The following is an 18,251-nucleotide window of genomic DNA, read 5'->3' on the forward strand; positions in this document are numbered from 1 at the left end:
GCCCGAAGCCAAACATACGATGGGAGCATACTTCAAGGAACTCCAGCTGCTGTAGAGTACAGAGCTTTTCTTGAATGTCTTTTTGCTTTCATAGAGTCCATGTGTTCCCTTATCCCTGCTCTCTGCATTACAGTTTCCCATCAAAACACAAGCTGCCCAGTGGTTTTCAAGAACATCATAAGATTTTTCTTTTCTTCTAAGGGCAGTAACACTTACCAACTTCTACTGAAATACCATATCAGCTCCTTGTCACTGGCAGTCTACAGTTCCTGCCGCTAAAAGTTTAATGCATTTACAGGAGCACTTAGACATCAAGACTTTGATATCACAATCTGTTAGTCACAGGTGCTACATGATAGGTTTGTGTTAGCACATTATAGATCTTTTATCAGATACTGCACAAAATGTGTGTGTTTCTCTGCCAGGCAATCAGAATCAGACTGCTGCATAGTTGATGAGTTACTCACCAATATAAGTTGTTGTTTATTTTAAACAGAACTTTTCCAGAACTGCACCTTAATGGGTAACTTAAACTCTAATTGCTCAAGGCCAGCAGAGATCAAGAACTTAATGTGAGCCAGGAAAAATGCAGCAGGTCAATAGTGGTGCTTTGAGCATTGTCAGTCTTCTGCAATAGCATTCATCAAGTCAAATGATTAACACTACTCATTTGCTATAACAGACATCATAGTCATTTTGACAGCAAATTACCACTGGATCAATAGCTCAGCTTTTCTTTGGCAATTCACGTGGTAGCATGAGACGTGTGACAACATGCCATACTGCTGGCATTACCGTTTCAAAATCATGGAAGGAAGTTAGAGGTGGGGAAAGAACTCCTGATTGAAAAGTCAGTTCAGACTAAAAAGTCCTAGATGTTATCACGCCTCTACAAGGCTCCTGTTTTTCCAGAAACTGGACAACAAAACAAACTTGGCCCTGAGAGTCAGCCTAAACTGTACTTTCCATTTTTAATAAAATTAATAATCCCATGCAAGTGTTAGAGCACATGCCTCAGCTTTGCTGTAATCCCCTGAGGAAAACATCCCTTCAGTATGGTCCCAGGGAAGTCAGTCAGTCAATGTTGTGGCTCTGCTTTTTGCATCTAATTCCAGATGTCAGGAAATGCATCATTTAAAAATGGGTATGGAGCTGTAGGAGTTCTGAGTTAAAAAATGCAGAAAGTGTTTCCCTTCAGATATCAAATTAAAACTGTGTTTTCGACTGGCCTGGTGCTAGCATCATCCATACATACTAATCTCACTGACTTTAATGACCAAGTTAAAAGCAGATCTTCTGTGTGCTGTGACAACCATAAGATCACCTGAGCTATTTCAGGCTCCACACTCAATTAGCATCACGTGAATCATTTTTCAGATTGATAGGAAAGAATTCATGTAGGGAAAACTATTCCCTGAGAAAGGCTGGAACAATGCTTCCTGATGACAACAGGTTTTCTGGAATGGGAGTGCTGTATTGGTAGTCCATGGACCTAACATTTTTGAGATGTCCTTGCTGGCTGAGCCGTATTCTGCCACCCATTCTGTTTAACATATACACATAAAGCAAAGACAGTGATATGGTTTGTGCTTCACATTTGTCATCAAGTGAAAGCTATGAGCTTCCTCGGTATTGGGACAAAAGCAGACACTTTCTACGTCTTTTCAGAGGTGAGCTCTGAAAGCTCATGAATAAAGCTCCCGAAGGACAGAAGCACCCTCTGTTTGAATGTGGCTCTGCATTTCTTGCCGATTTGGAGTCTGTCAAACACGAATCTTTGTTAGCTCCAGACGGGTTTCCTCTGATGCAGTTATCCTTGAAGATCATCTGATAGTGCAGCATGGGACTGTCTAATTGCAAAATGGGATTAAGCACATTGAAAGTATTGTACCTGTCTTCCAAAAGTTGAACTAGTTTTCTTGTTTGCTTCTGGGACCAATTCAGGATGTTGACTTGGATCTATAAACTCTTCTATAGATTAGATCTTGGTTAGGAAATGGACTGCATTCCTTTCATGTGCTGTCTTAGCAGTTGAGATCAGCAGACTTGCTTTTTCTAATGTGTTTGGGAAGCAGAAGCAATATTTTATCTCCTATGGTATGCCGCTGGTACAGAAATGTTCAGGCTTATTAATTCTTCAGGACACAGGAAAAGTCTTCATCACCTGTGTAGGCAGTCATGGGAAAGGACCCACTGCAAAGACTGCATTGAACTCTTTTTTTTGGAGGCAGCTGGAAAATATTAGTAGTCTTCAGAGCCAATATACAGTACATATTGAGAGCCAGTAAATGATGCATATTATTGCAAATTCCTGTGCACTTCTGCATTTTATAAAACAGATAACTAAAATACTCACCTAGCCAGATCAGTTCCCCAAGGGATGCACATTTCCAAGTAAAGGACAAACCAAAAACACAGAACAGAACACAAATTAGCCAAATAGAATGGCTAAGTGGTTGAAACAAATGGTTTTAGGATCACTGAGTAAAGACCATGACCTCCTTTTGCCTCAGTCAAGGCAACTGTGAAACTTTGTGAAAGAAGCTCACCGCAAAACAGATGCTGGGCTATCTTAGGTAAATAAATTACCAAAAAATAATAACAAAAAACTCCCCTACACATTTTACAAAGCACAGCTGTGTAAATATTGCATGAGACAGGGGAGAGGGGGAGAGATGTAACATACACCCTTTTTTATGCAGAAGTTCTGCTCTCGGCACTGTTTATTAACGTTCCCAGTACAGCCATCACTCCACTGCGTAGCACACAGTGCAGCTACTGTACTCCACGCACACGTTTTGATCTTTGCTTTAGCAGAGAAAACAGGCTTTATTTTAAAGGAAACATTTTCACCCAAAGTTAAAATGTGCAGTGAGAGGTGTTAGGGGATGGAGAGAAGATGGTACAGGACTGGGAACAGGAAGCAGACCTCATTACATTTCTTTTTTTCGTTTCCTTTCCCACACTGTGTCTGCCACACTGACTCTAGATGTTCCCCTGGTTCTGCACAAAGTGAGCAGCAATCCTGAGATCTTAATTTCATTGAGCTGGATACATACTGCAATTTTCCTCTTTCTCAGCTGCCAGGTACAGCACATTGCAGCCGACAAAAAATGTGGATCTGCCCACAGAGAGGACAAAAAGGCTCTTCTCAGCTAGACTGAAGGCTCACCTAGCCCAGTGTGCTGTCTCTGACAAGAGCTGGTAGTGGACACTTAAAGAAAGAATACAACAGCAGGACAGGCAGCCAGTGATGCTTTTCAGAGTACAGCCTCACGGATTTTGGCAGCAAACAGCTTGGTTGCATGAGCCAGAGGCTCTGTTTGCATCTTTTTGTTCGACAGCCTTCAGTGGACTTTTCTTTCGGACATGTGCTCGGATGTTTTTAACCCATTCTTTATTTTGGCCTCCGCAACATCCCACGGCAGTGAGTTCCAGTTTTACTCAGTGCTGTGTAAGGAAGAACCACTTCTTTTGTCCGTTGCCTCATCATTTTGCTTCATGCTCCCCAGTGTTTTTTTTTACTGCCAGAAGTAGTGAATAAATCATTCCCTGGTTACTTTCTTTCAAGTTAAGTGCTGCCCCAACGCTTTGACCGCAGCAGTCAGTGAGCATAGGAAAGGAGAGGAATCTGTCTAGCAGCCTGTTAGCTCAGGTAACAATTTGGCTGAGTGGCTGCAGAGCCATCCTATACCTCCAGGAATGTATATGTGCTGTGATAGTAGCTGTATTGTTCACCCAAAGTGGGTAGTCTGTAACCTTGACCCATAACCCTAGAGCTAACGGCATGAATGCAGTGCTACCCCATACAGCCAAGCCGCGCTGGAGTGACTGTAATAAGGACACTGCAGCCTGAAGAAGGGATGCTGTTTAAGTACTCTCAATTTTCTTTCATTTTCCAGCTCCACAAAGACTTAAAGTTCAGCACTCTCTTCATCTAGTGTGTATACTGGCTACAGTTTCATTCTGATTACAGTGGTGTCTTGCTCAGGGGAGAGCAGGTAATCCATAGCATCCTCCGCCTCTGCTTGCCCACACCGCTCTTGCATAGCCCACAGCCCTACTGAGATCATCCTTTCTGCTATTCTCTTACATCGATGGTTGCTGCTATTTTTAGTGTGATATACACCAAAAAGCATAACGTAAGAGATCCTGTTGCTAAAATTAGCTGGAAAATTATAGGCTGTTTTACTGTTTTGTGCACGGTCTTCATTTGCCTCGCTGGGATTTGCGTGCAGATCTTCGAACCCCCAAAAGCCAGAAAAGTGAGATGGTACCTGCAGTCCTCATGTCCAAGAGCAGTACTCTTGAAAAGAGTGGGACTATTTTATATCAGCAAGGGCTGGAGGTAAAGTCTTAGGTTCCACCTATAGGAGGGAAATACTTTGGTTTTTTTAGAAGTAAGGATTTACAATCAATGAGATTTGAAAAATATAAATGTATGGATTATCTTTCTTCGTACTTAGTGTAACATCCCATTTTATTACAGCAGCCCATGTTTGTCTCCGGGAGCATTATCTGTGATACAGTCCGCTAATGCACTGCCTTGCTCCGAACAGGAGAAAGCACTTTGGATGTAGTCCAGGTTTAACCCTGACATAAGGCTTGCCTTTACTGTTAACCGAAATAACGGCAAATGAAAGTAAAGCATCGTCCTGACTCTTCCTCTGAACTCGGCCAATCCTAGGTGTGAGGTGCATGTTTGAAGCGAAGAGCAGTGGTCATTCCCACTTGTTTCATGACTCCTCTGCCTCGCTCTGCCCTTTCAGTCCTAACAACGTACATCTCTTCTCCATTCCTTGAGTGAAAACGGCTCAGCCACACCTAATCTAAATGTGCTGTGCAAGGAGCTGCTGCTGACTGTCAAAGTAAAGGTTCGACATCTGACATCACAATGATCCCTGTCATCCAGGCGGAATAGCAAATTCTGACCATTTGGAGATTTTAAAAATTAAAAGATCCCCAAAACAGCTGTATTTCTTATGCAAATCCATAGCCAAATGGGAACTTCTAAGCATTAAATACATTGTGTGCCCTCTGTTAAAAAATGATCATCTAGAAACCCAATAATTTAGGGGGGACAGGTTTTAAGAGGGCAAAGCAGTCTTACAAACAACATTTCTCCTGTGTCCTGTGAACTACTGTGCTATTGTGATTTTACAGTGCTATTTCTCTACTTTTGCAGGATTTTTCTCTTTAATGTTGTGTGGAAAACCCTGAACAAAACCTGGCACTTAATTCAGAGTAAACAGTGGCAGTGACTGAATAGAAACCTGATGTCAAATATACAACCACCCTGGGAAAGTCAAAATCCATTGCTTTCTCATCTCTTCCAGTTGTTGCCTTATTAAGTGTATTATTCATAAAATTAGCGATTTAAAAATGCATAGAAACATTATTTTTTATATTCATAGCGTCACTTTAAAAAAAATGGTTAAAAATCGATTTGCTGGCCTCTTGGGGAAATGCTGTAATGTTTTTGGCTGTCTCCTACTTTCTGCTGCCAGCTAAAAGTACCATCTGGCTTGTTTAGGGCCCTTTTCCATATCAGGTGCTTCCAAAATTCTCCCCAACCAGAGGATTGTTTCATTGGGTTGCTTTGCCTGCTGAGGCATGTGTCCTGGGCTGGGAATCCTACTGCTTCTGTTCCCTGCCATCTTGCTGACGGTGGTGTGTGTATGTTTGGGCACAGATCTTGCTGCCTCTCTCCCGAGGACATTTGCATCATTGTCAGCTGCACATATTAAATTGATATGCAGGGCTCAGAAACACGTATCCCGTCTTTTGTCCCTTTGTTTGTGCAATTGTTGTGGGTTTAATTCTTCTTTGACACCTGGAATATCACAAAGCTGCTGATAATCTGTTGGCTACTAAGGGAAATGACATTGATAGAAGGATAATGTGTGTCAGACTTATATCTAGATAATTGCAGACACACCCCAAACCCTCGCAGCTCAGGGAATGAATATCCCAAATCCATTATTAATTTGGAGAGTCATATGTGGCAGTTGGCTGCGGTGTCATCCTCTCGCTGCAAGAGTCACTTGCAAGGGATTTTAAAAGACAGTTTTGGTTAATTTTGCATTGCTGTGTCGAGTTACGCCTAATACGACTCAATTTTGGTACGTTCTTGCTGCCATTTCGTGGCAGCGTGAGGAGCTGTAACAAAATGGGGTTGATGTCCTAACTCCTCACTGAAGGAAGCTTCCCATGTGCCTTCTCCTGCACAGGCATAAGAGACCAAGAAGATGAGAACTGACGCGCTATACGTGGTACCAGTTGACAGTGACACCTCCTCCTCAGGATTCTTTGTTTTTCCAATTTGCTCTTTTACTTAGAAATAGAAATCTACCCCTCAAAGGATTTACGAGTAGATTTGAAGTATCGTAGTTGCTAAGCATAGACTCTTGATGTGATCGTATGGAAAGATGGAGCGTGTTTTGAAATAGATACTGCCGTAAGCTGTCTTGTCCTATTTCCAAAATGATCTGTGCCATACACTGCTGACTTTTCCTGTCCATCCATTAAAAAGTGAATTATGAAGAGTGCTGAGACAAACAGATAGTAGTTTAACCTTGTTAGTAAATATCAGGTAGCTGATATATACTGCTAGAATGTTACATCACAGCCTTTCTCTTCAATATAGGTTTATGAAATTATCTTGTTACTATATAAACTGCCTTAGCTGTGTACATTCTTCCAGAGGTTTATTGTTCTTCGTACGTTGGCACAGTAGCATGACTCTGAAGAGTCAGTTCACGATGTGGTGAATTTTAAAGATTTGGGAGATGGCCATATCTATTTTTCAGCAAAGGAATGAAAGCTTTTTTTTTTCCCCCCTAAGGTATTAAAAGTTTCAAAAGATGTGCTGAAATGAAAAGGAAATAATAACTAAAGACTGGATGAGAAGTAGTGCCTGAGAGTACTAACTTTGTTTGTTTGCTTGTTTCCCCCAAAATCTTAATATTTTAAGTACAAGTTAATATTTTAAATCAAATAAACCTGTTTTGTGTACTAGTAAGATACTTGAACTATATCACACATTATTCATTTATTTTTGTGTGAGTGCAATAAAAATTTTACAAGCTGTAATCTTGTTCTTTTAATAGAGAGAAAACTATGCAGAATATGTTGCTTAGAGTATTAGATAAGCTACAGTGTGTTAATCAAATATTTTTGTGATATGAGGGCAGTTGAGAAAACAGTACAATTTTTGCTAATGGCACTGGTAAGTAAACGGATCTATCATTACATTGTCATGAAAAGTGACATTGAGCAGAAACACCCTGCCAATCCCTAGAAGATAAGTATTTAATGTAATTAGACAGACACTGTCTCCTTTGTTGAACGTAGCATTAATCACCCAGAGAAGTCCAACTTTATATGAAATGGCTTTTTCTGATATGTCTTTGTATTAGAAAGCTTCTTACATGGTTTTGTCATGATGATATATTTGAAGAAATGACTGCTATAGCTATACGGTTTTCCTCATGACATATCTTGCTGTTCTGTGTTCCATAATATTATTTTTTTTTATTTAGCAATGTTACATTATATAGCCATGACTTGTTTCTAAGTCTAGAAATGTACACGCATTTGGAGCTGAACCTCTTTGAAACAGTTAATGCATTCGACTTACGAAATACAAAAGAAACACAAACAGCTTCCATTATGTTCTTCAGTTCTTCCTATGTGGTATTAGCACAGGTTCAGTTATGGCGTAAGCAAAATGTTTCTTGCCTCAAATGCTAGTTCATAATATCACACCAAAAAAGAACTTCTTTCTATGAAAATCACATTGTTAAATTGATGAAAAATGTTGCCCCCTTCCAGAATTCATTGGCACTACATTATTTTTTTTTCTCCTCTGTTGCTTGTGATTTGTACTGTGAAATGCTGTCTGGTTATGAACTGGTATCAACTTGAATCAGTGCACAGCTGTGTCTTCCCACCTTCTCAGTGGTGCAGAGGGCTTTGAAGGGAGAGAATAGGGTTTAGTCAAAGATGACAGAGGACTGCACCGAGTAACAGGTGGAGGTCAAGTCGGTTTATTTGTTGGGATGAACAGAGTGCAGAGATGAAAAATCTTTGCCATAATAAGGTTTAGGAAGACAATGCTGACTAGTCTAAGCTTTGATTCCAGCTGACAGATCCTTTTCTAGTGTTCATTACTTGATTTCACAGTTCAGGCAATTTTAAGAGGCTTGAAATTATATTTCTGCTCTCCTCTATAAAACTTTTCGATCACTTTCTAATTTTTGCTTTAGGTAAAGTTATAGGGACTCCCTAATATATCACTCCTGCCTTTAGACTCTTACAAAGTCAATATGCCATCAAAAATGTAAGGATAAGCTTTTTCTTTAGACCCCTACTTTTACTGATTCTTTTTATAAATGAAGTAAAAATTTCACACGTAGGCACCAATTCGATTAGAAAATGAAAACATCAGAAAACGCCTCTGAAAAGTGGGTAGTAAAATAAGCATGATGCTTAAGAAGTCACTGTTCCTGTCTGGGCATACGGGATTTTTATGTTCCTGGTAGCAGCATTAATGAAGCTACGCCACCCTAGTGTGCTAAGTTTCAATCACCAAGTGCCGGTGAGCCATGCTCCATCCTGAAAGGGAGTCGCAGCAAGACCCCAGATAATCAGAGCAGAACGTCCTGACATTGTGTGGCAGTGCTGGGACTGCAATGACCTGTCGGCATCGTTGCATATCAGTGCAGCATCACAAAGGGATTTCAGAGGGCTGAGCTGCGAGTGGGGGAGTCTCTCCTAGGTTAGCCTCCTGCCCTTCCCCGCTGCCAGCTGCTGGGAGGGGAAGGTAGGCATTTCTCCTTTCCCACCCTTTCTCTTCCACCACCACCACCTGCTTCCCACCTGCTGGAGTGGGCAGAATAGGAGTATCTTTAGCCATTTGCTAAAATCTTCCCCCTCAGACTTTCTATTACTTCTGCATTCATTCTTTGCAGGAAGAGGAAACTCACTGGTCAAACCCTTGGACACCAGAATAGTTGCATGCAGTTTCCCAGGGAGCCAGATAGCTCTAAAGCTTCCCAGTGAGTGACAGTTTCTCTCTTCTATTCTTCTGAAACATGTGTTTTACACATATACTGAAAAATGTTAATATCAATTTACAGCCAGATTCTTGCTTTTTTGGAAAAAAAAAAAAAAAAAAAAGATCTCCCGAAAAGTATATACGCTTAGAGCACCTCAGCACACATGTCACTTTTTTACGTAGGAAAAAGTGTTGGATGCTCTTATACACATAACATCATTGGGCTTGAAAGCTGTTAGCTCATTCAGAGTTAGTGGCAAGAACACTGGACTTGCCAGCACCAAACTGTGAAACCTTTTTTGTGTGACTAGTAGAAATCTCATGGGGGTAGAAATCCAAAAAAGGGGAGGAGGGGGGGTGTAAATCTGTGCATTTGGATTCGAGTATCTTCAATACCGTGATATCAACTTTGTCCTAGAAGTCCTTGAATCACAAATCATTGGAGGCTGGGAGAGTATTTTGGAGAATTATCACTGTATGCTTTCCCTGGTCTTTTACTCTTTTCTAGGCATCCATTAGTTACCACTGTCAGAGAGAGGATACTGGGCTAGGTGGATCCCTGTAATCTGATTTGGCATGGCTATTTTTCTGTGTTCCTAAGCTCATGAGATCAAGTTATGTAGGATTATTTCATAATGCCAGAGCAGCAGTTTCTGAGGTTCGACAAAGCTATCTAGCAAAGTGTCTAATAAAAGAAAAATCCTGTCCCATACTGTAGCTTTCTTGGTCCAGTGAAGCAGCATCCTCATGCATACAAATCTTGTAAAGTTGCTTCTGATAGCTCCCTCTGTCCCCTCATTTTTGTAAGCTAAAGTGCCATTTTCCTTTTTACAGCTTAATTGAACCTAAATGCGCCCATTTTCTGCAATGTGGTATTTTGGTAATTTTACTATTTGCTCGTAAGTTTTCCCTTAAGCAAACTGAAAGCTTCCCTTTTATCACTTCACTGGGCCAAGATTTCACACAGTATCCTGCTTGCTACAAAATATGATAGTGTTCTCTCTCACCTTGTTTCTTTTTTCTTCTTTTACTTTCTTTTATAAAATTAGGATATCTAAGAAACCCCGAACACCGCGGAGCACTACATGGTGGGTGTGCTTATTCAAACAATGCCAATGCTCTTGTTCTCGGTGCATAGACATTTTGTGTTGGTTGGGGGGATGTACCAGGTGTCCCTCTGGTGTGGGTTCTCCAGTGTCTAGTACGGAGAGAGCTCGTGCCGAGCACTTTGCCAGCATGACGGCACTGGGAGGGAGCACTTACATGTTACCTCTGCCCTTCCCATGCCTGTTTTCATGAAACTTGCAGGGACTTTTTCCCTGCGAGCCCTCTGCCTCTCTGTCAGATGTGTTTTAAATTGCTCAGTAGATGAGAGAGGTGTTGGGCAGATCATGCAAGCGGACCTGCGGGCGGCATGGTCATACACGGCTCCTCTGGAAATGATGCCAAAGCCAAACTGCTGTGCTCTGCCTCCTCTGCAATGGGAACATTTCATTTTCTCCAGCGGGATTCTTCGTTCCTCCCAGAATCCCAAAGCCATTGGGAATGCAGAAAAATGAGGCTGATTTCACCTATCTGATATCACCTGCCTGAGAGCCGATCTGTTGGGAAGCGGTTTCAGTCTCTGCTGCCTGGGAGCTGCCAAGCCTTCCCCAGGAGCTGCCGGTGGCAGGTCCGCAGTGCCATTCCAGCGAGCGCTCACCAGCGTACAGCTGGCAATGGACACTTTCCAGTAAAAGAGCACAGCAGCTGTAGGTCAGCTACAAATTATTTTTTGTGTTACGGAGAAATGAGATGACTGCTCAGTCCTGTGACTGTCAAACCTGGGCAGTCATATGGTAAAAATACCAAGAACCACTGGATAGCAATACATAACAGTTCCATGAGTACACTCTTGACCTATCAAATTATAAATCCATTTCAGTTTGGTATGATGCACATTAATTCAGTTTGCAACTCTTTCTTTCTTTGGAATAACGTGTAAACTCTTCACCTCAAATTGTGCAGAAATCAGGTGACTTTACAGTACATGGTAAATTACCTGAGCTATTTTCAATCCTGACCACAGCTCTTTTATTAATTAAAACATATGTTCAATGGCAGTGTATTCCGATTAAGTCTTCAAAACCAATATTAACACCCAACTTAGTCTTGTCATCATAAAAGTCATTTAAAAACATTACCGTGCAGTAACTGAGGGCACAGGTCAAAAAAATCTGCATATTTACCCATCTCCATCTCATGCCTTTAGCGTTTAGCAGCCGTCATTGTTATATATAGCCTGGATAGCCAATGATCTTTTGATGACATGCAAATAATGAGCAAATTATTTTTGAGGAAAAAAAAACCAAAACAGAAAATTTGCCTCCGTCCTCTTCAGTTACTAAAACTCCCTTTAGTATCACTTGCAATTTAGCATCCATATGCATCTCAGGAAGATATAGTTGAAACATAAATCTATTCTGGGTCTTTTACTTGCAAAAATATCATACCTCAGCTATAATCATATGCAAAGACTTTTTAGAGGGCTTTGTAAATGCCATCCAAATTTATGATGGCATTTTTTGCCTTACAGCTATAGATGTTCCATCCCCAAAGCACCCACATAAAGGTATATTCTCCTATGGATGGCTGCAGTTTGTCCCTGCTGCTATATCTAATCTGCCAAGTATGCTGAAAAACTCTCAAATCACATTTGAAATGAAACAAATGTAGTCATGAATTTTAAATGATGAGATGTCTAAAGACGTCATTAGAATTTTTTTTAATTTTTATTACAATAGATATTTATACACTGCAAAACGATACTGGAACTAACATTAAATCAAAGGGAAAATGATCTTGCTGTTTATTACACTTCTCATTAAAGTTTTCAAATATAAAACTCATGCAATGATGTTTTGAAGAAGTTGGTAATACCTTGACTACTAGTTTATTAGTTATTGATAAGAACCGCTTGGACAACAAAGCAGGAATGAAGGCTAACTTAAGAGATCTAAAGCAATCCAGATGATGCTGTAAACATAGATGCAAACAGATAAGATAATACACTTTGTGGGAACATTTAAGGCAGATTTTAAGGGGGTAGGGCTTTAAAATAATGATGAATCTTGTATTGCTTAGTTTTGAAATTCTGTAGACAAGATTTTCCATTGGTATAAACTGATATTTCGCCTTTGTAAATAGAGCAGTGCTCCTCTACAAAGGAGAAATTTCAACCTTCTTTTTCCTTAGTGACATCAGAATTTTGATTCTAACTTGAATTATCATTTTTGGCTAAAAATTGCTGAGGAGTCCAAAAGCATTTAAAACCTAAAGCCATTGAATCCATTTAATGCGCCTTTGGCACCTCTCTCTCTCAGTCCTTTTTGAACATTCTGGTCCTCATTTTAATCAATCTCTTTTTATTAAGTTCTTTGGCTCATTTACTTGTACGTGCATTTGCTTTATTTTATTTGGAACATTTCTTTTGTAGTGTCTTGAAAACGAGTTGTGACATTTCTTTTGGATAGCTTCTTAAGTATCTGGCAGTCACCTATGATACGATGTTGATGGGTACGGATAGATTAGCTCTGTTTTCCTGATGATCTGTCAGATGTCGAGTTCTGAGGAAACTGGTTGTGTGTGTTGGTGATGCATATGCAGTAGTTTGATAAGTGGATAGAGGGGGAGCTTTCATTTTTCTTCTGTAAAATCACTGTTTATTAAGCTGGATTTAGTCCTGTGAAGTGAGGTACTCACTGGCAGGTAGTTAATCAGTGATCATGGCGACTCAGAATGCAACCAGGGGAGCAAGTATCCATTCAGAACATAGAAACTAAAGAGCACTTCATTAGGATGAGAGAATTTCCATCTGCGTTGTATTTTGTGTATACCGGAGTGATTAATACAGTAAACTGATGGATGGCAGTTAGTGCGATCATATCTCAGCTGATGACAAATAAAGTTTGCTCAGCACTAAGTAGAACAGACTTATTGTGATTGACAGTAGTATAGCTGTCAAAATTTCAAGAAGCTTGAAATTAAGAATTCCCCAGAAAAAAAAAAAGCAGCTGATCAGCATTTCTGTTGATACTGATTTCAGTGAAATTGCTGGAATAATTTGCGCAGAAGGATGAAAGTTCCTTGAAAAATTCTTCCCATATACCAGTTTTTTCTTCAACAGCCAACTTGTTTTTCTGCATCATCTATTTTTTCTGCATGTTGTTGAGTTCATGGTCCACCTGGTAATATCTGAGCTTCTGTGATTCCTTTTCGTAGTGCCCCTTGAGAATGAAGATCCAAATCATATTTCATTCATAGCTTTTGTTATGAAATCTCCATCAAGAGTCTAGTGGCAGAGAGCTACTGGGAATATTGGGGTAATTATCCGAAAGTCGCCTTTGGAGATGAACATTAGCTGGTCTACCAATGTGGCTAACTTGAGATGGAGTTACTGTTTAAGACTTGTGCAGTCAGAATAATGTTCGTAATTAATCAAGTGAAATTGGATGGATATACAGATATAGATAGAGATATAGCTATAGATTTGAGAGAAGGGGAATTGTTCTCTTACACTGCTGTGACTCCATTCACTCCATCAAAGTTAATCCTAATTTCAGTACCTCTGTTGGTAAGGTGCATAGATATATGGAAAATACGTTCATAGATATTTATTTGTTCTGGGAAGGATTTGTGCATTCAATTCTCATGCATCATTTTCTGGTCCATTTAAATATATATCAGCCTCATACATGAAAATTTGAAGATCTTTAGCTGTACTCAAGGAAGACTCTTATGTGGTGCGTTTCTAGTACTGGCAAACATAAGGAGGTAGAGGAATTATAACCATCACAATGCTCCAGTGCCCCTTAGAAGATGAGGAACATGGAAGTATTCCTGTGCATTCACTGATTAAACTTGGGCTGGAGGTTTGCGAAGTGCAGAGTTTTGGAAAGTCTTACTGCGGGACTTCAACATCCGTGCAATGGCTCCAGTAACCAGAGTCTCTCAAGGACAAGGATCCCATTTACGCTTGCATTATGCATTGAGCAGAAGGGTGTGATGCATGATGTGGAATGAACAAAATAACTTGTGTGTTTAGGGAAATGCCAAATTAATGAAAATTCAGAAAGCTCTAATGTTGAAAAGGCACACAAATTCCTTGATAGAAATATAATGCTGCTAACAGTTTCAAGATTATTGTTGTCTGAATTTTCTGCTTATTGTGTACTGCAATTAAAATTCTTTTCAACTGAAAAACCAATGTCAAATTAATATTTCCTTTTGGAAAAAAATACGAAAGTACACATCTTGTTCCATTTAGCACCATTGTGGTCTTTGATCTGGTTCCCTCTGTCCAGTGAAAAAAACGGATTCATGTTAATGGGAGCAGGCTAAGACCATATATGTTTGGCATACATATACAATCACATGAACACAAGTACAGTAAGTTAAAGTAGCACACCCACTCAGACTTCCATCTGTGTTTTATGCCACAAATCCCTTTATTTTCTTTTTTATTTAGCAATTAACTTTTCCATTTATTCTGTAGTTAAAAGCTGCCATAAGATGAAAATAGACTAAGTCTGATTTTCTTCTCTTGCACTCTAAAACGCATTCAGAGGAGACTCAGACCTGAGTTATGAAATCTGTGTTTCCTAAAAGTGCCAGGTGTGACTGTGATTTGGACAACAGTCCTACACACAGAATAGTAAGAAACACTTTTAAACCCCACCTGGGTTACCCAGCCGTTGTGTTCTGGCTGTTCTTGTTTATTCCTTGCTCGGAGCAGATGGATAGAAAGAGGCAGGGAACGGGGAGGATCCTTGGCTCCATTCCCTATTCACCGGCCAGCGCAGCTGAGACGGGTTGGGGGATATTGTAATTTGTTGCTGCCCCTGCACCAGAGAGGAAACAGAGGAGAGTCGGGACTCAGAGGTGTCCTTATGAGTTGGTACTACCCCTTCCCTGGGGCCATGTGAAGTGCTAAAATCGGGTCTTCAGTGCAGTGGTCCCCAGTATTCATTAGCTCTTGGGAACAATGCTGAGGAAAGCCATGCAAGGCAGCAGCATCCTCCCTGGGCTCTGCCCGGGGTAGCTTCAGTTTTAACTTTTTAATTTCCTGCATCCCTGAGCAACACAGGAGGGGAGGCTGCGGACTGGGGACCACTAAATGTGTTAGAACTCATTAGTTATGAACCAGAAGACCTTTAAAACTAGCAAGAGTCTCAAACATGGGTGCCAAAAATTAAACACCTAATTCCATATTTAGTCATTTATCTTAGTTCCTGCCTCGCAGTTGTTAATATACACCATGCCATCTCATAGATGGCCTGATTTTCATAGGCACCGGGCACCTACAATGCTAACTCAAGTGTTGAGACTGCTTACCTAAGAGTGAGACTTGTAGTATCAGATTTAAATTTTTCTGGGTGATTAAACTTGAGCTCCCTCGCTCTCGCTCTCAGCTCCTGAAAGGAGCCTCGATAGAATGACCAGCATTGTAACATATGGCTTAGCGAGGGGGGAAAAAAAGAAAATGAGTATTAGAAATGGATGGACTAAAGAATACGCAGGATATATCAGGCACATTAACCAAACATATGGTGCTAAATGAGATATTTTTTTTAAATTGCAAAAAAATTGACATTCCTGGCAGTCTCAAGGATAATGTGACATGGCTGTGATAAATTTAGAAGAATGGGACATATTTTGGCTTGTTCTTGGAAACCTTTTTCTTGCATGCTGACTGTATTTCTTCTTTTATTAACCCATTCAAAGAATGTTCGAATTTTGCTGCTAGAGCACCATGCTAGCGCAACATAAAATGTGAATGATGCTAATTGCTTTGCACTGCCTAACTTTCTGTCATACCCTCCCCTCTTAAAGGACAAAACATGCTTTGGGAATGAGCTGGCAAGCTCATCTTATTCTTTCTCTTGGTCAATATTAAGTGATGTAATTAAGCTCCTGTTTGCATATTCTTCTGAACTAGGAAGCAGCCATTATTTTCTTGAGATCTGATGGATATGATCACTCAAAATAAAATGTGTCATTACAAACCTCAAACAAAATAAAAACATGGTAGAGTTGGACTGTTCCAAACCAATACATTTCAGAATACCCTGAAATAAAAAAAAACAAAGTAGTGATAATAATGGCAATCGGAACAAGGATAACAAACAAATATAACAAAAGTAGGAATGAATTATCAGTGTTTCAATTTGTCTTTTTACTCAATTTTATAACATAGGGATACATTAAAATCTCTATTTTCACATGAAAACAGCTGTCTCAACCTTATAAAATCCATCCCCATATGAATGTGTCTGGTCAGCATTGCCACAGTGCAGGGTCATTCATCAGCTTAGTTGTAGCTCCTCAAGCTCCAGTGTTTGGGCACAATCACATGAACTTGTTACAGCATCAAACCATATTCCACTGTTCTCGCTACTCCTTCCCCCTACCACGGTTTAGATGAGTCAAGCAGCTTTTTTAGCTTTCTCAGAAGCTTTATTACCTTTCCCATAACCCTGAAGAGGGTACGCAGCTAGAATATGGGGGAAAGCAGAGAGTTCATGAGCCAGCTGAACCATACGGTGCGTAGACTTAGAGATCTTACTCTTTCCGTGACCTCCGTCGCTTGCCCGGGGCACGGGTACTCCTCTCCCCTCCTGGATCTCTGCTCATGGGCTGCGCAACCGTCAGCTGCGTGCGGGGCCTTGTGCCTCCACGCAAGAGTGCTGCACGACCTTGCGGTTAGAGCGGCTCACAAGCAGGCGTATTTTACTGTGATAATCCCTGTGCGTGGTCACTTGTTTTGTCTGTGATATTTTGCACTTAGAGGGATGGACCAGGCTACATTCAAACCTGACCTGGGGGCAAACCTAGCCCCTTCCACAGCCCAGCACAGAAGAGATGTACCCATGGCCTTGCTGCCAGCAGTGTAGCTCCTATACCCCCTGAGCACAAATATTGCCACTGACCCTTGACTTTGTGTTTAGGGCTGGGGTTGACACTCATTTGGTGTTTCCATCCCCAGTTCCTCTATCATAAGGAAATATGGCTCAACAGCACCGTTACTTCTTTTGAGTATCCTTGTCCTGAGTATGGACACTCAAACGCAGAGCAATAACTAAGCTACATCCCAACATACCACTTGGGCAGAAGTTCAGCAGGCTGCATTGGAATATTTTATTGAAATACCTTAGTTCAGTCTCCTTTTCTCTCTTACCCCCAAACTGAACCAACTCTTCTTGCTTTTGTCGCTACTCCAAAGTCCTTAAGACCAGCATGAAAAAAAAAACCACCCACCCACTATTTTTCTTGCACAATAGTCTGTCAGTTCTAAACTCTTATTTTTAAAATATTAAGTATGTAATCTTTCTTGCTATGAGGAAAAAGCCACCACAACAGCAAACACTTGTAGCACACAGTTTCAAGACAGAAAGCTGCAAGTACAACACTGGAACTCTAACCACTCCCTTATTTTATTTAACTTTCTGAAATATATACTGCAAAACCTCACTGAAATCATTAAGACCCCAGCAGTGCAGCATATAAAGTACAAGAAGGCTCCTGCATATTGCAATCAGCATCCCAGGGACTATAAAACTAGTGCTATTAAATATAGAGTTAATAATATTGTCCAGAGATAATATTGTCCAGGCCTCTCTCTTTACTTTTTAACAATTAAATTCTATAAAATACAGAGTTGGAAATAAGGTTGAATGACTTTGCTAGTGGAAGTTCAACTTCCACATTATCTAGTATTTTGCTTTTGCACCTGAATCCTCAACTATTCTGCACCTTTGTTTTGCTGTATCCCTACGGATATGCAAAATGTCTGATGTACTGTATATACTGAAAATTATGTGTTTTCAGAATATGTGCAGATAATCAGAATACCCATATGGCTCTAGAACTATAAAAATATAGAGAATAATACAGACACACATACATACTCTTCATCTATATGCTGTAATATTCTTTTATCCGAGCATAAATCGTATGCAGAAAAGGCTCAGATTTTAAGAGCCTATTGCAATATATTCATTCCACTAATTTCTTTGGTGCCACGGGCTTGATATGGTATCAACAGGGGTTATTCTTACGGAGTATAACAAACAGGTCATATTAGCATTACACCATTTCTGCCTGTCCACGGGAGAAGTTTCACCCAATGGCAACTTAACTCTGATTTTCATTGGAA

At 40.4% G+C, this 18,251-nt stretch overlaps 1 protein-coding gene across 9 annotated transcripts in view; it reads left to right on the plus strand.

The window, feature by feature from the left end:
* The window catches only part of NFIA (nuclear factor I A), a 249,150-nt gene that overhangs the window by 182,782 nt on the left and 48,117 nt on the right, over window positions 1-18,251 (plus strand). For 4 of the 9 annotated variants that reach the window (XM_059821955.1, XM_059821948.1, XM_059821947.1 and 1 more), the window contains one exon: window positions 10,108-10,146. The exons of the other annotated variants lie outside the window; for them this stretch is intronic. In XM_059821955.1, coding sequence (XP_059677938.1) covers window positions 10,108-10,146 — 39 coding nt within the window. The remainder of the gene's footprint in view (window positions 1-10,107; window positions 10,147-18,251) is intronic. 9 annotated transcript variants of the gene reach the window in all.

This window comes from Gavia stellata, chromosome 10 (genome assembly GCF_030936135.1).
Source record: "Gavia stellata isolate bGavSte3 chromosome 10, bGavSte3.hap2, whole genome shotgun sequence".
NCBI lineage: Eukaryota > Metazoa > Chordata > Aves > Gaviiformes > Gaviidae > Gavia > Gavia stellata.